Raw genomic sequence first — 18,749 nt, forward strand, 5'->3', positions numbered from 1 at the left:
CCATTCAAAAATCAGCTGTGCAACTTATCTTTCACCAAAGTCACTACACCCATATAATCCCTCTTCTCAAATCACTCCATTGACTCCCTATCCATCCCTGCATACATTTCAAGATCATCTGACCTACAAAAGCCTTTACTTTATAGCTTCTCACTAAATCTATTTTCTTATCTCTCCCTATATGCCTCCTCATGCACTCCACTCATCAGATAAGTCACTCCTATGCATGCCCTTCTCCTCTACTGCCAATTCCCAACTCCGTGCTTTCTACCTGGCTGCATTATACGCTTAGGGTCAGATTTTCAAAGGCTACACGCATAACCTGAGGAAATCTGCTCCTGCGCGCGCCGAGCCTATTTTGCATAGGCTCGGCAGCGCGCGCAAGCCCCAGGACGCGCGTATGTCCCGGGGCTTGCAAAAAGGGGCGGTTCAGAGGCATGGCCAGGGGGCATGGCGGCGGTCTGGGGGCGTGGCCGAGTGCCCCAACACAGCGGCCTGTGTCGGGGCCTGCCGCGCCAGCAGACAGCCAATGCGCGTAAGTTACGATTTCGGAGCGGCCTCGGAGGGAACGGGCAGCGCGCGCAGGGTACACTAATGTGCACCCCCTTGCGCGTGCCGACCCCGGATTTTAAAAGATACACACGTATCTATTGAAATCCGGCATACTTTTGTTTGCGCTCGTGCTTTTTTTAAAAATGTACCCCTTAGAATAGACTTCCTGAGTTGGAGCGTCATGCTCCCTCTCTTGCCTTATTTAAATCTATTCTAAAAACCCACCTTTTTGAGGCTGCTTTTAAATCTTAATCCTTGATTTATCCCCCTTACAGCCTTATTAATTTTTAACAATATTTCTTAATTAAAGAAATTCCCAGTTTCTTTTGCCCTATATATTTATCTTGAATAGATTGTAAGCTCTACTGAGCAGGGACTCTTATACAAGCACGACGTACATTGAGTAGTGCTATAGAAAGAAATAATTTAAAATAATAGGTATACTTTATAAAAAGAATGAACACGCAGCGGAATGTACTTTGCATAACTGTTAAAACACAGTTAAGGAAGGTTGTGTGATGCTAGACAAAAGGACAAAATATATTATAATGACCAAGCAAGAAGCAACTGGGAATCACGTAAATCTGCTACAATGCTAATGGATTTTCTTTATTTTATTTAGTTTTGGAGTTTTCTGAAATAAATACTTCCATTAAGTACTGTAACATGGGTGCAAAGTCATATCAGAATCTTCTTTAGCTAATGATATTGTGGCTTCCATCTATCAACATTGAGGGCCATATTCTAATTCCTTCCTCTTTCAAAGAAATTGTATTAAGCAAAATTTTCTGATTGCTAGCAGGCGCATCTAATACATGAGCTGATCCTTTGGAGGCGCTATTTGTATAGTCAGTATATTTTACATAACAAAAAAGAGCTTTGAAACGTGTAGGAAGTAATGACTTACATAGATAGAAATTTGTAAAGATGACAAAATTCAGATGAATTATGTTTTCATTTTTTCTTGATGGAATATTGCCAGTGAAGTCCACTTTTTAAAGATTTTTTTTTTTTATAAAAGGATTAATGTGAAAAAAGGTCACTTATAAGTGATTGTAATTAACAGATTTACTGTATGTGAGGTCTCAGTTTTAGTGCTCCAGATGTCTGTCTGTCTGTTTTATTTTCCTATTTGAGCAGCTGTTTTCCAGTCCATTAACTTATTAGTGAATAGTTCATAATCCATGCAGTGTTCTCGTCATACAGAGCCATGCAGAGGAGGTTAGCATTAGGAAATAATTAGAAAAACATGAGTGTTTTTGTTTGTTTGTTTAGATATATTGGTCAGAGAGAAGAGAGGGGGGAAAAGATGAAACTGTAATTTTACATAGTATGTTATTTTTGAAATGTGATTAGAAGTGAGGAAATGCTGATAGAAAAATTATGTATTCCACGCATTGAAAGCCAATAATAGTTTTACAGAACCTGTGGCTAGAAAGACAAAGGAATGTCTTCAAGGACTGAACACAGCACATAACAAATAGTTGAAACAGTATACAAATGTATGTATTTGAGTTGCCTACGTAAAAATAAGTATAAAGTTAAAAGGAGGTACCATTAAGAGGATAATTTTATAACTCTGCGTATTTGGGTGAAGTCTGCGTGTACCTTTTATTCAGTCTGTACCTTGGTACACACACACAATAACTTACCCAAAGTTACACCTGCTCTTCAGAGGGAATTCCTTTATGTGAATTACATTATGCGCATATAGGTACATTTTAAAAGCCCTACGAGCGCCAAAGCCGGGCGATATGCATGTCTCTTGGGCCGGCACGCACTGCACGGATTTTAAAAAGCACCCAAGTACGCACATCCCTCCAGGTACGTGGGTGTGTCGGGGGAAGACCAAGCGATGTGAGCATAAATAATTACACACACAAGGGTGCTCTGGGGGTCCCTGCTACGTAACTTTACTTCTGCTATGGCTGGTATGTAAGTAAAAAAATAAAAAAAGTCAGGGCTAGTCGGGGGGGGGGGGGGGGGGTTAAGGGTCGGGTGTAACAGGGGAAAAGGGAGCCTTTAAAATCCAGGGGGGTTTAGGAAGTCCAATCCGTTAATTGGGCGAACTGGGAAAAAGAGCTATTGCGTCGGCACGTATTTCTATTGAAACCCCTCACTTACGTGGTAGAGCCAGCATTTGCGTGAGTCCATATAAAATTGTGCTCACATGTACACGCACCCAACCAATTTTAAATCATATGCGCATTTATTATAAAATGGCCTTGTCTCTGGGTGCGAGCTGGCACACGTGCGCCTGCGCAGCTGTTTGAAAGTTACCGTCATATTTTTTTAATTTCAAAAAGTACGAGTGTATGTCCCGACTCTGTCCCTCACCCAGAAAGCCTCCCCCCAGTTTGCATAAAAGTATGTATATGCACAAAACCAGATTATCCAGGATTTCTTGCATTAAAAAAAACAAACAAATATATTTGGAATTTTGCATCTTAGGCAAAAAACAGCAAAGTGGAATCTTGTGAAATACTTTGTGAGTTTAACAGGAGTGAAGGAGTAACTTTTTTTTCACTAAGATTGTTTAGAAAAAACATTTGTTTAATATATTTTTAATGTTTCTTTTATAGGCATAATTCACCAGATGAAAGGAGACTATGATGCTGCACTAAAACTACATAAAACTCACCTGTCGATTGCTCAGGAGCTGAGTGATTATGCTGCACAGGGCAGAGCCTATGGCAACATGGGAAATGCTTACAATGCCCTTGGTATATATGACCAAGCTGTTAAATACCATCGACAAGAGCTTCAAATTTCAATGGAAGTTAATGATCGGGCCTCTCAAGCTTCCACACATGGGAACTTAGCTGTGGCATATCAGGCCATGGGTGCACATGATAGAGCTCTGCAACACTACCAAAACCATCTTAATATCGCACGAGAACTACGGGATATACAGAGTGAGGCTCGAGCACTTAGCAATTTAGGGAACTTTCATTGCTCTCGAGGCGAGTATTTGCCAGCTGTACCCTACTATGAACAGTATTTACGATTATCTCCAGAACTTCAAGATATGGAGGGTGAAGGAAAAGTATGTCACAATCTTGGATATGCCCATTATTCCCTGGGAAACTATCAGGAGGCTGTCAAATACTATGAGCAGGACCTCGCATTGGCTAAGGACCTACATGATAAGCTGAGTCAAGCCAAGGCTTATTGTAACCTAGGTCTAGCATTTAAGGCTTTAATGAACTATAGCAAAGCAGAAGAGTGCCAGAAATATCTGCTGTCCCTGGCCCAGTCTTTAAACAATTTTCAAGCAAAATTTCGGGCCCTTGGGAACCTTGGTGATATTTTTGTCTGCAAAAAAGATGTAAATGGTGCAATAAAATTTTATGAACAGCAGTTGAGTTTAGCCCATCAAGTCAAAGATAGAAGACTAGAAGCCTCTGCCTATGCAGCATTAGGAACTGCATACAGGATGATACAAAAGTACGACAAAGCTTTGGGATACCACACACAGGAACTAGAAGTCTACCAGGAATTAAGTGATATATCAGGTGAATGCAGAGCCCATGGTCATCTTGCTGCAGTATATATGTCCCTTGGAAAGTATACAATGGCATTTAAGTGTTATGAAGAGCAATTAGAACTTGGGCAAAAGCTGAAGGATCCAAGTATAGAAGCCCAAGTCTATGGTAACATGGGCATTACCAAGATGAACATGAATGTCATGGAGGAAGCCATTGGCTACTTTGAGCAGCAGTTGGCCATGCTACAGCAACTGAGTGGAAATGAATCTGTGCTGGAAAGAGGACGGGCATATGGGAATTTGGGAGATTGTTATGAGGCTCTAGGAGATTATGAAGAAGCCATAAAATATTATGAGCAGTATTTATCTGTAGCCCAGAGTTTAAATCGCACACAGGATCAGGCTAAGGCTTATCGTGGCCTTGGAAATGGACACAGGTAAACAAATATTAAGAAATAAAGTTATTTATGTTATGCAAGTTTAGTTGCAGAGCCATGCCAAATGGTAATCTGACAGTGAAGTCCTAAATGGTATATTGTTTCTTTCATTTATTTATTTATTTATTTATTTATGTTAACATTTTTATTTACTGGTATTCGTGTACCTGTGTATTATCATGCATTCCCTGTAATATCCCATATCCTCTCCCTTGTGTAGGTCCTATACCGAAACACATTTTCATGGTGAATCGTACAAGATGAAATGCCCAAAATCTCTGCTCTCTGAGTGTCCACCAGCTATCATCTTTACCTTTAGAATATATAACATAATATAGTATTGTTGGCAGAAAAATACTAAATGGTTCATCCAATCTGCTCAGAAAGTTTCTTATGGTAGTAACTGCCTCTCCTTGCAGGTTACCCCATGCCTTATGTTAAGGACAGTAATATTTGCAATCAAAACCAAAGACCCCTTATTTCAAGTTCATCACACCCTTTCTTTATTAATAATCACTTATATACACTCTCAACTGCTCTGTGATTTCTATTGCACTTAACCAACAATCCCACCCACTTCCATACAGAAACTGGAGTTTAATTCAGATATAAAACCCAAGTCTCTGGCTTTGCTATACTGATTGCTCATTACTTAACCATTAGGCTGGCCATGAAGCAACAAAATGTTTTTTTCCTTCATTATAATATGATTGTATTTTGTTTCATGTAGTTTAATGTGAATATCTGTAGTATACTCTTATGTGCATTATCTCTTGTGTACATTATATTTGTCAATGAATGGTAAAGTCAATATTCAAAAGCCATTTAGATGGCTAACTGGGGATACTCAGCGCCATATGCACCTGAATTCTAGGCACATAGGTTGGAGGTGTTTCGGGGCAGGCCAAAGTTAGCCACATCAAGTTATGTAGCCAACTCTGATATTCATAGTTAGCTGCTTAACCAATGTGGGTACCTTCGGTCGGCTCATAGGGCTGTCCTAAAATTAGCCAGTTTGACATAACTGGGGATATTCAGCGATGTGGCTGCGCCTCTGAATATCCCCGTTACATTAGCTGGATAGCTATAGCCGCCTAATTTAACTAGCTGTTCCATGGCTGATTATGTACCTTGATATGTTTAGGTTTTTGTAGAGTATCTATAGTTATTTTCAATAACACCTCTGCACCGGAGAAATCAAAATGCATACAGGATGTGTGTAGAACCCCTTCCATTTCCAAAGATCTATCGAACAGTTTCTTCTATTGAAACTATACACTGTTCGATAGATCTTTGGAGATGGGAGTGGTTCCACGGTACTGAAGAAAGGTGGATGCTGACCTTTATAAAAGAGGTAATAGACAGGACCCTTAATCTCCAGCAGTGCTGTGGGAAGGGCTGCAAAATCTAGCTGTTCCCACAGATCTCTTCAGTGCCTGTGGAGCAACCACAGCAGACTATGGCAGGAGCAGCGGAGGCAGTGCTGCTAACTCTGGCCCTCCTCATCCTGGATTATTAGGAGGAGGACGACAGCAACAGTTTGACACTTCAGGGCCCCGTCTTCCTCCTTTGCTGCTGGGCCCCATTTGTTGCACATTGAATTGTACAGAACTACGGTGTTCTGCACAGTTCCTCACACAACACCAGTCCCAGGCAGCAGAGGAGGAGGAGACCTTAGGCACCATGCTGTGCTGTCCTACTGTAAAGTGGGGATGGGGAGAGGTTGAGAGGGGACAGGAGAGTGGCATGGAGGGTGTGTAGGGGAGTAGAGAGAATGATTGGATGGGGGGTGGCAAGAGTGAGTGAGAGGAGAGGATCAGATGGGATGTGCAGGGGAAGAGTTAGTGGTTAGAGAATCGGGAGGGTCAGACCGTGAGAGAAGGGATAGGAGAGGGCAGGGAGAGAGCGTGTGGAGGGAGAATAAGTGAGGGAGCTGAGGTATCTGTGGGGCGTAGGAGGATTAGATGGGATATTAGTGAGAAGGGACTGGTGGGGGAGAGGAAGGGTTTCCCATTGTCCCCTCTCCTTCCTGATGCCCATTCCTTCCTCTTTCCTAAGCACCATGAATCCTCCATCCTTTCCTCCCACTGCACTCCACCCCCTTCATCCCCTACCTGTTCTACCTGAGATCTTTTCTCCATTTCCATTCTCTGAAATGTTCTCTCTTCCCATCTTTCCTCTCCCCCTATTCTCTAACTCCTAATGCTCTCCTCCCTTTCCAGCACTGATCACTAAGATCCCCCTTAAAAAAAACAAAACAAAACAAATAAATTAACTGGACAGAGAAATGTCAGAAAATGACTTTATTTTTATAAAGTGAAATTAATGTGATTTAATTTAATATACAAATATATGCAAGCTTATGTAAATATTCCATGTAATTGCCATCTAATTTTGCTGAGAATTTTCCAACTCTTGCTACAGTATCTTCCCCGGATCTGCTGCAGGAAATTGGAAGCTGTGGTAATAGGGAGGAGGTTAGAAATGACTTTGGTGGTGAGAGAATTTAGAGTAGTGAAGCGTCTTGAGGCCGCTGGGTGGCAGGACCCGAGGTAGCATGCTGCACTATTTCAATGTATTGTAATTTACCTAAGGTCATTAGTAAGGGCTCCTTATGGAATTCACTATAACCTTAATCTAAACTGAGACTTGACAGATTTTAGCTGAGTATGAGCACTTCCATAGTATGTGACATTAACTATTTTCTGTTTCCTCATGTACTATGGCATTTGGTGGTATGGGACTGGGAAGACACGTTTAGATGTGCACAGTAATGCAAATAATTCCTTTTCTTGCTATAGGGCAATGGGAAATTTGCAGCAATCCCTTGTATGTTTTGAAAAGAGGCTTGTGGTGGCCCATGAATTAGGGGAAGCATCCAACAAGGCAGAAGCGTACGGAGAGCTGGGAGGTTTGCACAGCCAGCTGGGAAATTATGAGCAAGCCATTTCTTGCCTTGAACGTCAGCTGAACATTGCTCGGGAAATGAAGGACCGGATACTGGAAAGCGATGCAGCTTGTGGCCTGGGTAGGGTGTACCAACAAATGGGGGAATATGATACTGCTCTACAGTACCATCAGCTCGATCTGCAGATAGCTGAAGAAACAAACAATCCAGCGTGCCAAGGCCGAGCATATGGAAACCTTGGACTAACTTATGAATCCTTGGGTACATTTGAGAGAGCCGTAGTTTACCAGGAGCAACACCTTAGCATTGCAGCTCAAATGAATGACTTGGTGGCCAAAACTGTAGCCTACAGCAGCTTGGGAAGAACACATCATGCTTTGCAGAACTATTCTCAGGCAGTAATGTACCTGCAGGAAGGTAAGCTTATATATTCGTTAAGAAGAAATTCTTGGCTTGCAAAAGTTTCTTTTATGTATTTTTTTATTATTACACATTTTCTTCCTGTCGTGCCTTTTTTTTTTTTTCATTACCAGAGGGTCATGTCCTATGTTTACCAATTAAAATAATTCATGGTATTTCTGGATGATTTGGAAGAAATTGACCTTTTTTTTAAATATATCAATACTAGTACTATGTGTGTAAAAAAACAAAAAAGAGATTCATTATCCTGGTATTCTTAGTGACAAATGTATAAACTGCTCCCTCTAGATATCTGGGGAGCAATTTTCAAGGGGATTCCCATGGGTAAGCAAGTGTCTAGCTTGTGCAAAAAAGCTCCTTCTCCCCCCTCGACCCTGGTATATGGATAAAAATACATGTGCTGTCCACAGCCCGCACACTTATTCCTGTGAGTAAAACAGCGGTGCTGGGGGGATGAGGGGGAAACTTTAAAGTACACATAGGAATTTAATTTTGGAATTCCCAGGCCTACTTTACTCCCATGTAATTCGCAGCTGCAAGATACGTGGAGTAAAGAACTTCCCCAGCACTGGCCCACCCTGATTTTGAAAGAGACACTCCGCAGGGAATGTCACTATAAAAATCTGCTTGCACGTCCTCAAAACACTCAGCCTGCAAGCACTGTGTGGGGTATGAACAGGTTTGCAAGCAATGGGGGGGGGAGGTGGGTGTGAAAATTTAGCTCCAAGTTTTGTGCCTCTCTTATGTTCAGAGCCAACAGGAAAACACAGATTCCTGAGAAAAGTGGGGATGCCAGAACTGCTTCTTTCAACTAGTCAGGATTTCCTTGGGCCCAGTAAGTGCCAGTCAAAGTTTCTAGAACTTTGACTGGCACTTACTGGGCATGCCCAGCATGGCACTAAACCTGCAGCCAGCAGGGGTCCCCCTTCAGTCTTCTTTTTTCCGCGCAGCAGTAGCCACGCGGATTAAGGAGCTCCACAGAGATTCCTGACAGGAATTTTCCTCACGGAATTTGCTAAAAACTTTCATACCCCACAGGGGTCCCTCCTTTGAATTTTTGACTCCACGGTACTCTGGTAAGTTTTTTTACCCGGTTTCGATCGATTCCCGTCGAGTTTGGCCCTCGCAGCCTACTGGCCGTCGACCGTACTGCGGCTAAATTTTTCAAAGGCCATGGCGTCGGGGTTCCGTCGGTGCCCGGACTGTACTCGTACTATGTCCATTAAAGACCCACATAAAGTCTGTGTAATGTGTCTCGGGTGCGAGCATAATGTCCTGACTTGCACCAAATGAGCCTTAATGACACCAAAAGGTCGCAAGGCCAGAATGGAGAAAATGAACTTCTCGTCCGTTCTCAAACTCCGACGCCGTCTATTGCATCGACGTCATCTGAACCAGCACCTTTCACTTCTCGCCAGTATTGGCCACTGGCCGGTGACCATCCGGGGTCGACAACTTCTCGGCCTTCAACTACCTCTACTCCACCTCAGGACCGAGGGGATCGTAGAGAGAAACATCGGCATCGACACTGCAAGTCTCAGACCATCGAGGAAGGAAAATCTTCGACCTCGCCATTGTCCGAGCCGCCATCGAAGAAACCCCGTCCAGAAAAGGCACTGACCCTTTCTGTGACCTGAGGCAACCTTCACTCGGACGGGTATTGGGAGCCGCGACTCTACCTTTAACGGTGGTCCCTCTGGCTATGTCTCTGTCTCCTTCTTCCCTTCCGGAGCCAGGGCTGCTTGCTCCAGGTCTCCGTGAAGAACTGGACCGGATGGTTCAGGAGGCCATCGATAAGGTAATGCACAGACTTCAAGCTCCTCCACCACCGAATCCGGTGCTGATTGTGGAATCAACCACCGATCCGATTCCGGCAGCACTGGCACCACTGCTATTGAAGATGGAAGCACTCATAGTCGCTTTTCCACCGATGGATCCTGGGTCACCGATGGTTCCGGTGCCTTCCCTGCTTACCCTGTCATCGGGAGGGGAAACACCATTCTGCATTCCTCCATCGGGAGTTCTTCCGATGCCTCAACCATTGATGCTGATGTGCCCATCAGCACCACTGATCCATCCGTCGATGCCTGCACCGGTGCCCTCGATGCCTTCATCGGTGCCTCCAGTACTTCCCTCGATGCTTTCGGAGCCTAGACTGGGACCTTCAGGAATACCATCGTCCCATCCTTCTCAGGCTCCTAGAGGGGCAGGTCCTGATCCCTATGACACCTGGACCGATGATCAAGACACCGATGACTTGCCATCGCCGCCTTCTCCTACTGAAAGTAGGAAGCGTTCTCCTCCAGAGGACCTATCCTTCATAAATTTTGTGAAGGAAATATCTGAATTGGTTCCCTTCCAATTGCAGACTGAAAAAGATGACAGGCATCAAATGATGGAGCTGTTACAATTCCTGGATGCTCCCAAGGAAATAACCTCCATCCCTATTCACCAGGTTCTTTTGGATCTTCTCAAAAAGAACTGGGAACACCCTGGTTCTGTTGCTCCAGTCAACAGAAAAGCTGATACCACTTATTTGGTCCAGTCAGCCCCAGGATTCCAGAAACCTCAGCTGGATCACCAATCTGTGGTGGTAGAATCTGCCCAAAAAAGGGCAAAAAGATCAAAACCCCACTCTTCCTTTCCCCCAGGTAAGGAACAGAAATTCCTGGATGCCATTGGCCTGCGTGTCTTCCAGGGATCAATGCTTATCTCTCGGATTGCCTCATACCAGCTGTACATGACCCAGTACAACAGGATCTTATTCAAGCAGATACAGGACTTTGCAGAGTCCCTGCCTCAGCAATTCCAGGAATAGCTTCTAACCCTGGTACACAAGGGTTTCGAGGCAGGGAAGCATGAAATAAGATCCTCTTAGGATATCTTCGACACCGCTTCCAGGGTATTTGCAACTTCTATTTCGGCAAGAAGATGGGCCTGGCTTAAGTCTTCGGACTTGCGCCCTGAAGTACAAGACAGATTATCTGAACTGCCCTCCATAGGAGACAATCTGTTTGGGGAACAGATTCAGTGGACGGTGGTGGAACTCAAGGACCATCATGAGACCCTTCACCAGCTCTCTCTGATGCCCTCTGAGTATTCCTCCAAACAGCCTTTCAGGAAGGATACTAAAAAGTCATTCTTCCATCCAAAGAAGTCCTATCTACCAAAGTCTAGGATTCATTCCACGAGACCTTTCCAAAAGGCCCAGTCTCGTCAAGCTTGTAAACAAAAGCCACAAGCAGCTCCTCAGCCAGGCCCTGCTTCCGGTTTTTGACTCCTGCATAGAGAGCAGCAGCCAGTTTCCACTGCCTCACATACCAGTGGGAGGTCGATTGTGCCATTTCAACAACAGGTGGCACACAATCACCTCAGACCAGTGGGTCCTTACCATAATCTTTCAAGGTTATCGCCTGAACTTTCTCTCCATTCCACGGGACTCCCCACCTCTACCGGCGTGGAGAACATCCGACCACTCACTTCTGGAGCAGTAGGTCTCCCTCCTCCTCCAGTCCAGAGCAATAGAACCAGTACCTTACTCTCAACAAGGCCTATTCCCGGTACTTTCTAATCCCCAAAAAATCGGGAGGCGTTCGTCCAATTCTGGACCTAGGTGCCCTCAACAAGTGCCTCCAACGAGAAAAGTTCAAGATGGTAACCTTGGGTTCCCTCCTTCCTCTTCTGCAAAGAGGAGACTGGCTCTACTCTCTCGATCTCCAAGATGCATACACTCACATTGCGATAAATCCATCTCATCGCAGGTTCCTGAGATTTCTAGTAGGCCCCAAGCACTATCAATACCGACTGCTCCCATTCGGCCTGGTATCTGCACCACGAGTCTCTCCAAGTGCCTCGTAGTAGTAGCAGCCTTCCTCAGGACTCAAGGTGTTCACGTCTACCCCTATCTAGATGATTGGTTAATCAGGGCTCCCACTCAGCAAGCTGCTCTGTCTTCCCTACGTATTACTTTACAAACTGATTTTGCTATGATTTCTCATCAACTATTCAAAATCCTGCTTAGTCCCATTTCAAACTTTATCATTCATAGGGGCGGACTTGGACACCTTCCAGACAAAGGCATTTCTGCCTCGACAGCGAGCTCTCACTCATTTCCCTCGCACACCAGCTACAGTCTCAGCAACGCACAACTGCACGCCACTTTCTCATCCTACTGGGACACATGGCGTCCTCAGTACAGGTTACCCCAGTGGCCCGCTTGGCCATGAGAGTCATGCAGTGGACTCTAATGTCACAATGGACTTAGTCCGTCCAACCTCTATCAACCACTGTCCACATCACTGACTCACTCCGTCAGTCTCTAGCCTGGTGGAAAAATCAGATCAATCTCCTCCAAGGCCTGCCCTTCCAGGCTCCAGACCCTCAAATAATTCTCACCACTGATGCTTCCAACCTCGGCTGGGGAGCACATGTGGCCGATTTGCAAACACAAGGAACTTGGTCTCCAGAGGAAGCCAAACACCAAATCACTTTCCTGGAGCTTCAAGCAATCAGATATGCTCTCAGGGTATTTCAGGATCGCCTTTACAATCAGGTCATCCTGATTCAGACAGACAACCAGGTGGCCATGTGGTACATCAACAAACAGGGAGGGACGGACTCCTTCCTACTGTGTCAGGAAGCTGCACAAATATGGGCGGAGGCCCTCTCCCACTCGATGTACCTCAGGGCCACCTATTTACCGGGCGTGGACAATGTGTTGGCGGACAACCTAAGTCGCGCTTTCCATCCGCACAAGTGGTCCCTCAACCCCTCAGTAGAGGACGCAATATTCCAACATTGGGGTCATCCTCGCATAGACCTCTTTGCGTCACCTCAAAACCGCAAGGTGGAGAACTTTTGCTCTCTCACTCGCAGCCAGCACTCACAGCCAAGAGATGCGTTCTCCCTCTCATGGGCAACTGGTCTCTTATATGCATTCCCTCCACTTCCACTTCTCTCGAAGACTCTCATGAAGTTACGTCAGGACAAGGGACGCATGATCCTGATAGCACCTCACTGGCCTCGCCAAGTGTGGTATCCAATACTTCAGGGTCTCTCCATTTGCAGGCACATTCCCTTAGGAATGGACCCGCTTCTGATCACTCAGAACGGCGGGTGCCTACGCCACCCCAATCTTCAAGCTTTGTCCCTGATGGCCTGAAGGTTGAAAGGTTAATTCTTCAGCCACTTAACCTTTCGGAGCCGGTTTCCCGTGTCCTTATTGCTTCATGGAAGCCTTCCACAAGAAAGTCTTACCTCTACAAATGGAAGAGGCTTAAGTCATAGTGTTCTTCTCAATCCCTTGATCCCTTTACCTGTTCCACCATGAAGTTTCTAGACTATCTCTGGCACTTGTCAGAATCAGGTCTAAAACCTTCCTCCATCAGAATGCATGTCAGTGCGGTGGCCGCCTTCCATAAAGGTGTCGGGGATGTTCCTATTTCGGTACAACCCCTATTAACACATTTCCTGAAAGGCTTGCTTCACCTCAAGCCTCCACTGCGTCCTCCAGCCCCTTCTTGGGACCTCAACATGGTTTTAGGTCAGCTCATGAAACCACCATTCGAGCCTCTCCGATCCTGTGATCTTCGCTATCTCACATGGAAACTGATTTTTCTTTTGGCAATCACATCTGCTCACAGAGTTAGAGAGTTACAGGCCCTAGTTACCTATCCGCCTTACACTAAACTTCTGCAGGACTGGGCAGTACTCCACACTCACCCAAGGTAGTATCGGAGTTTCACATTAATCAATCCATTATACTACCTACCTTCTTTCCCAGGCCCCATTCCAATCCAGGAGAACAGGCCCTGCATACCCTTGACTGCAAACGGGCTCTAGCCTTCTATCTAGACCATACAGCTGCCCACAGGAAAAGCACTCAATTGTTTGTCTCTTTCCATTCCATCAAATTGGGGCAGCCTGTGGGTAAGCAGACTCTCTCCTCCTGGTTAGCGGACTGCATATCCTTTTGCTTTCAGCAAGCAGGCATTCCACTTCAAGACCGTGTTAAAGCATACTCTGTGAGGGCCATGGCGATTTCAGTAGCACACCTACGCTCGGTGCCACTTCCTGACATTTGCAGGGCTGCTACCTGGAGTTCTCTCCATACCTTTACAGCCCATTATTGCTTAGACAAGGCCGGAAGACAAGATTCCATCTTCGGCCAGTCTGTCATGCGCAACCTTTTTACAACTTGATGTACCAACACCCTTCCGCCTGCCCGTTAGGGTTCAGGATGTCCTCTACCAAATTCCACCTCAGTCCTTGTGCGTATTGCACATCTTGGGTACATTTGGTGCATTTCTCGGACATCCTCTGCTCGGTACTCACCCATATGTGAGGACTACCATCCTGCTGTCCTGTGAGAAAGCAAATGTTGCTTACCTGTAACAGGTGTTCTCACAGCACAGCAGGATGTTAGTCCTCACGAAACCCGCCCGCCACCCTGCAGTGTTGGGTTTGTTAAGTTTTCTTATTTTATTTTTGGCACTCCTGTAGCTTAAAACAAGACTGAAGGGGGACCCCTGCTGGCTGCAGGTTTAGTGCCATGCTGGGCATGCCCAGTAGGTGCCAGTCAAAGTTCTAGAAACTTTGACAAAAGTGTTCCGTGATTGGGCTCTATCCTGTGATGTCACCCATATGTGAGGACTAACATCCTGCTGTCCTGTGAGAACACCTGTTACAGGTAAGCAACATTTGCTATATCAGTGGCACAGCTTACACATGCTCTATAGGGCGTCTAAACTTGGATATAAACTTATGCGGCTAAAATCTGAATACTGGTAGTTAGCCAAATAAATTATACGGTTAACTCACTCTGCCCTGATCCGCCCAGTTCACGCCTACTTTTTGTGTGTGTAACATTTACTTGTATAAGGGACTTAAACTGCTAACTGGTGGCTGCTGAATGTAGGTGCATATTCAGCGACTGCTACTTAGCTGCATAAATCCCGCTAATCCAACCAAATAGCGCTGAATGCGCTTTGAATATCAGGCCCAATAAATTCAGCACATGAATATCAGGAATACCTATAATCTCAAAAAACAAAAGAGGTTACATTCCAGAAAACTTGTCTGCCTCAGAACGCTTGATAATTGACAGAGGGCAAATTCTGAAAGGGAAGAGATGGCTCACTGGAGAGGGTTTGTATCCTAATCTTTAAAGGATGTTATGACAGATCTAGGATGATGTTTTCCTTCAGGCTACTCTGAACATTTGTATTGCTCCCTGTGTCCAAGGTTTGAGATTGGCTGAACAGTTGTGCCGCAGAGAAGATGAAGCTAAAATTAGACATCGCCTGGGGCTTTCCCTTTGGGCTAGCGGGAACCTGGAAGAATCCCAACATCAGGTAAAAATGTGAAGCAGCCTGAGAATAAAGAACAAGGGTTGCACCTGTCCCAAATCCTGCTCGCAAGCATCCAATCTTTTCACACCAATTGAAAAATATGTTATTGTTTGCCTCCAGATGATGAAAATCATGTGTAATATTTTCTCTGTGTATTTCCTTAGGGACTTGAATTCATTAACTTTATCATTGCCTTCCACATGTTTTGTTGGTTAAATGTATTTTTTTCATATGTTTGCATAGCAGATTTTTTTTTTTTTATTATATGTTGGCAGAGATTGTTAAGCATCTCTTTAATTGGTTGTTGGAACCATTCCATCTTTCACCAGGAGGTCAATTAGCCACATTTGAATATGGGCAAGCCCAGTGGCGCAGGTGGTAAGTGCTGGGCACTGCCATACAGAAGGTCCCCAAGTCAGGTCTTCCACTCCCTGGGTTGGCTGCGTCTGGGGATGCTGCAGAGGGCGTGTTCACAGCCCTTGGGGAGGGGGCATGGGAATTGCTTCAGGATAACTGGTGGCCAGATTCAGCCGAACTCCAACATTGTTCTCAGCTTCAATGGCAGAAGGAAAAGGGGAATTGGATTTAGATAGCAACCAACAAGGGCCCTGACTTTTACAGTCTGAGGAACTGATAAGCATGGGGGGTAACCAGCATAGAGCAGCAGTTATTACCCTTAACAGAAGGCATGGGATTACCACCCTTAACCAATAAGCCTTGATGCTTTTGATGCAACTGCAACATCGCTCTCTGCTTCGAAGCAGGTGGATGGAGGTTGAAAGGAATAGAGAAATTCGGATTCAGAGACAACCAACACAAGCCATGACTTGTTTACAGTCTGGAGTACTGATGCGTAGACGTTAAGGGAAAAACACAGGTCTTTTTCTATAGCCAAGTCCATATGCAAAGCACACAAGCAGCACTGACTGATACACGGCACGGCAAATAGTACCATGGGAAACTTGCTGTGAAGACTGGATGGACCATTTGGTCCTTATCTGCTGTCATGTCTGTTTCTATGATCATCATCCCAATGAACAAACTTGGTATGTTGTGGGTGGGAAGGATATAAAATAGGAGGGAAACCCCCCGCGTACTTGTGAATGAAGGTTGATAGCACTAGATCCCATCCCTGATTCCAACTGAGCTGAAAATAAAAAAGAAGCAGGATGAAAATATAGGGTTAAACAAACATCTGAATATGGAAGGAATCTGTTAACTTTACGCACACTGCTAGAAAATAAATTAATAGTGAATGTTCCTAGTAAAGCACAGAGGAAAATCTACAATGGAAGAAACTGCTATGAAGTGGGAGTTTAATATTTCCCTTCTTTGATGTGTGAATTAGACCCAGACAGTTAAATTGGTTCTCAAAATTGCCAGGGCCATGCTAAGGAACTGTATAGCAAGGGTAGACAGGAACACTGCAAACAGCAAAAATCAGCAGGTGATAAATCTCCACATAGAAATATATAATCACTCATCAAAAACTGGATGATTGCTTAACCAAAGTTGCACATCCAGGAGAAACCAGAATTCAATGCATATCCCAATATTTTGGCCCAGATGTTTCCTCCTGCTCTTTCAGACTTCTGGATTGATTGGAGCCAACTTCTCTTGGGGCTTTGGTGCCATGACACACCTTTGCAAATATCCAATTGTGTTCCCATATTCTTAATTCCTCTCCCATTTCTAGCCCAGCCATCTCAGCAACCTTGGCTAGGAGCCACAGACTATGGCTTCTTCCAGAAACAGGCACATGTGCAGCTTGAGTCTGGCTACTAGTAGGTGTTGGCCATCATGTGGTGTCTGAACTTCCTCCCTCGCAATGAGCAGTAGAGATGAGCTTCGTTTTTCTGGCTCGGGTTGGGTTTCGGTTTGGGCACTTCGTGGGAAAACTCGTTTTCCTACAGATCGTTTTTCGCCAAAAACGAAACTGGAACCCGAAACCGGAAAAACAAATTAAAAAAAGAAACGCAAATCAGAAAAAAAACCCACACCAACCCTTCACATTTACTTTCTTATAACCCCCCACCATCCCGATCCCTCCTCAAGACTTACTAAAAGTCCCTGGTGGTCCAGCGGGGTCCTGCGAGTGATCTCTCCCTAAATGCCATCGGACTGTCGGGCCTGCTATGACTCAAAATCGCGCCGATAGCCTTGCCCTTACGATGTCACAGGGGCTACCGGTGCCATTGGTCAGCCCCTGTCACATGATAGGAGCAATGGACGGCTGGCACCATCTTGTGCTCCTGCCATGTGACAGGGGCTAACCAATGGCACCGGTAGCCCCTGTGACATCGTAAGGGCAAGGCTATCGGCGCCATTTTGAATACTGGCAGCCAACGGCCCGAGTGCAGGAGATCTCTCCGGACCCCCGCTGGACAACCAGGGACTTTTGGCAAGTCTTGGGGGCTGACCAATGGCACCGGTAGCCCCTGTGACATCGTAAGGGCAAGGCTATTGGCACCATTTTGAGTCATAGCAGGCCCGACAGCCCGATGGTATGGAGGGAGAGATCGCTCGCGGGACCCCGCTGGACCACCAGGGACATTTATTAAGTCTTGGGGAGGGATCGGGATGGTGGGGGGGGGGGGGTGTAAGAAAGTAAAATTGAAGGGTTGTGGTGTTTTTGTTGTTTTTTTTTTAATAAATGTGCCCCTCCCCCCGCACTAACCTGAAAAACGAATTTTCCCCAAAGCTCAGGGAAAATCCGTTTCGTGGTTCAGGTCCCCCAGAACCACAACGAATTAGGCAATTTTGTTGAAATTGCCTAATTCGTTATAAACGAATGCACATATCTACTGAGCAGATAAGTCAAATTTAATGTAAACTGCCACATTGATACCCTACAATACATCTTGAAATTTCCATGCAGCATTCCAAGAGCTTATTCTCCTTACACTACAGGAGTGGAAAAGTGGCCTACTGTGTGTATTTGATGGTCCACGAGCCAACCCTGCAGACCACCACTCTTACCTCCAGCCCAGACGCTGACACGGACCCCCTCCCCCAGGTTGCGATGCAGCAGACCGCCGTGCTCAAGCAAGGCCAATGGCACTTGCAGCAGGATGCCGCCAACTCCCCCCAATGCTGCTCTTAAGGCACGCATGCATGCAACCTCCCCCGATTTAAAGGGCCCATGGTGGGAAATGCCCCGTGGTGCCCACAGATGACAGCACAGCTTTTGCACGTTAAATGGTCCTCTCTCATTATGGTCCATACCTCAGCAATAGGTCCACTACTGCTGGTAAAGCAAGTTGCCTCAGCTTTTCTACCTGTGTACCTGGTCTTTATTCTTGTGTTCCTGGTCTTCATCTCTTCAGTCCCTGGTCCTTATTCCTCAGTTCCTGGTATTCATTTTTGTTTTTGTCTTGTGGTCAGTCTTCAGTTCTTCAGTGTCTTCCGTGTCTTCACCTGCCCGCCTATGCTGCTCCTCACCTCTCTGCCTCCCTATTTGTCCCACCTTCCCTCAGGTGGATCTCAGGTTCTGACTTTGGCTTGCCTGATTCCTGGCCATGTATGCACCCTGCCTGCTGCTGATCATTGCCTGACTCCTGACCACATCTGGACTCAGCCTTCCCAGGTCCATCTCC

General features: G+C 45.5%; 1 protein-coding gene across 2 annotated transcripts in view; it reads left to right on the top strand.

Annotated features, from left to right (window-relative positions):
* TTC28 (tetratricopeptide repeat domain 28) overlaps positions 1 to 18,749 on the top strand; it is a 2,190,403-nt gene that overhangs the window by 1,756,472 nt on the left and 415,182 nt on the right. For both annotated transcript variants that reach the window (XM_029572102.1, XM_029572103.1), the window contains exons 7-9: positions 3,135 to 4,476; positions 7,278 to 7,801; positions 15,047 to 15,156. In XM_029572102.1, coding sequence (XP_029427962.1) covers positions 3,135 to 4,476; positions 7,278 to 7,801; positions 15,047 to 15,156 — 1,976 coding nt within the window. The remainder of the gene's footprint in view (positions 1 to 3,134; positions 4,477 to 7,277; positions 7,802 to 15,046; positions 15,157 to 18,749) is intronic.

The sequence above is a fragment of the Rhinatrema bivittatum genome, chromosome 11 (genome assembly GCF_901001135.1).
Source record: "Rhinatrema bivittatum chromosome 11, aRhiBiv1.1, whole genome shotgun sequence".
Taxonomy (NCBI): domain Eukaryota; kingdom Metazoa; phylum Chordata; class Amphibia; order Gymnophiona; family Rhinatrematidae; genus Rhinatrema; species Rhinatrema bivittatum.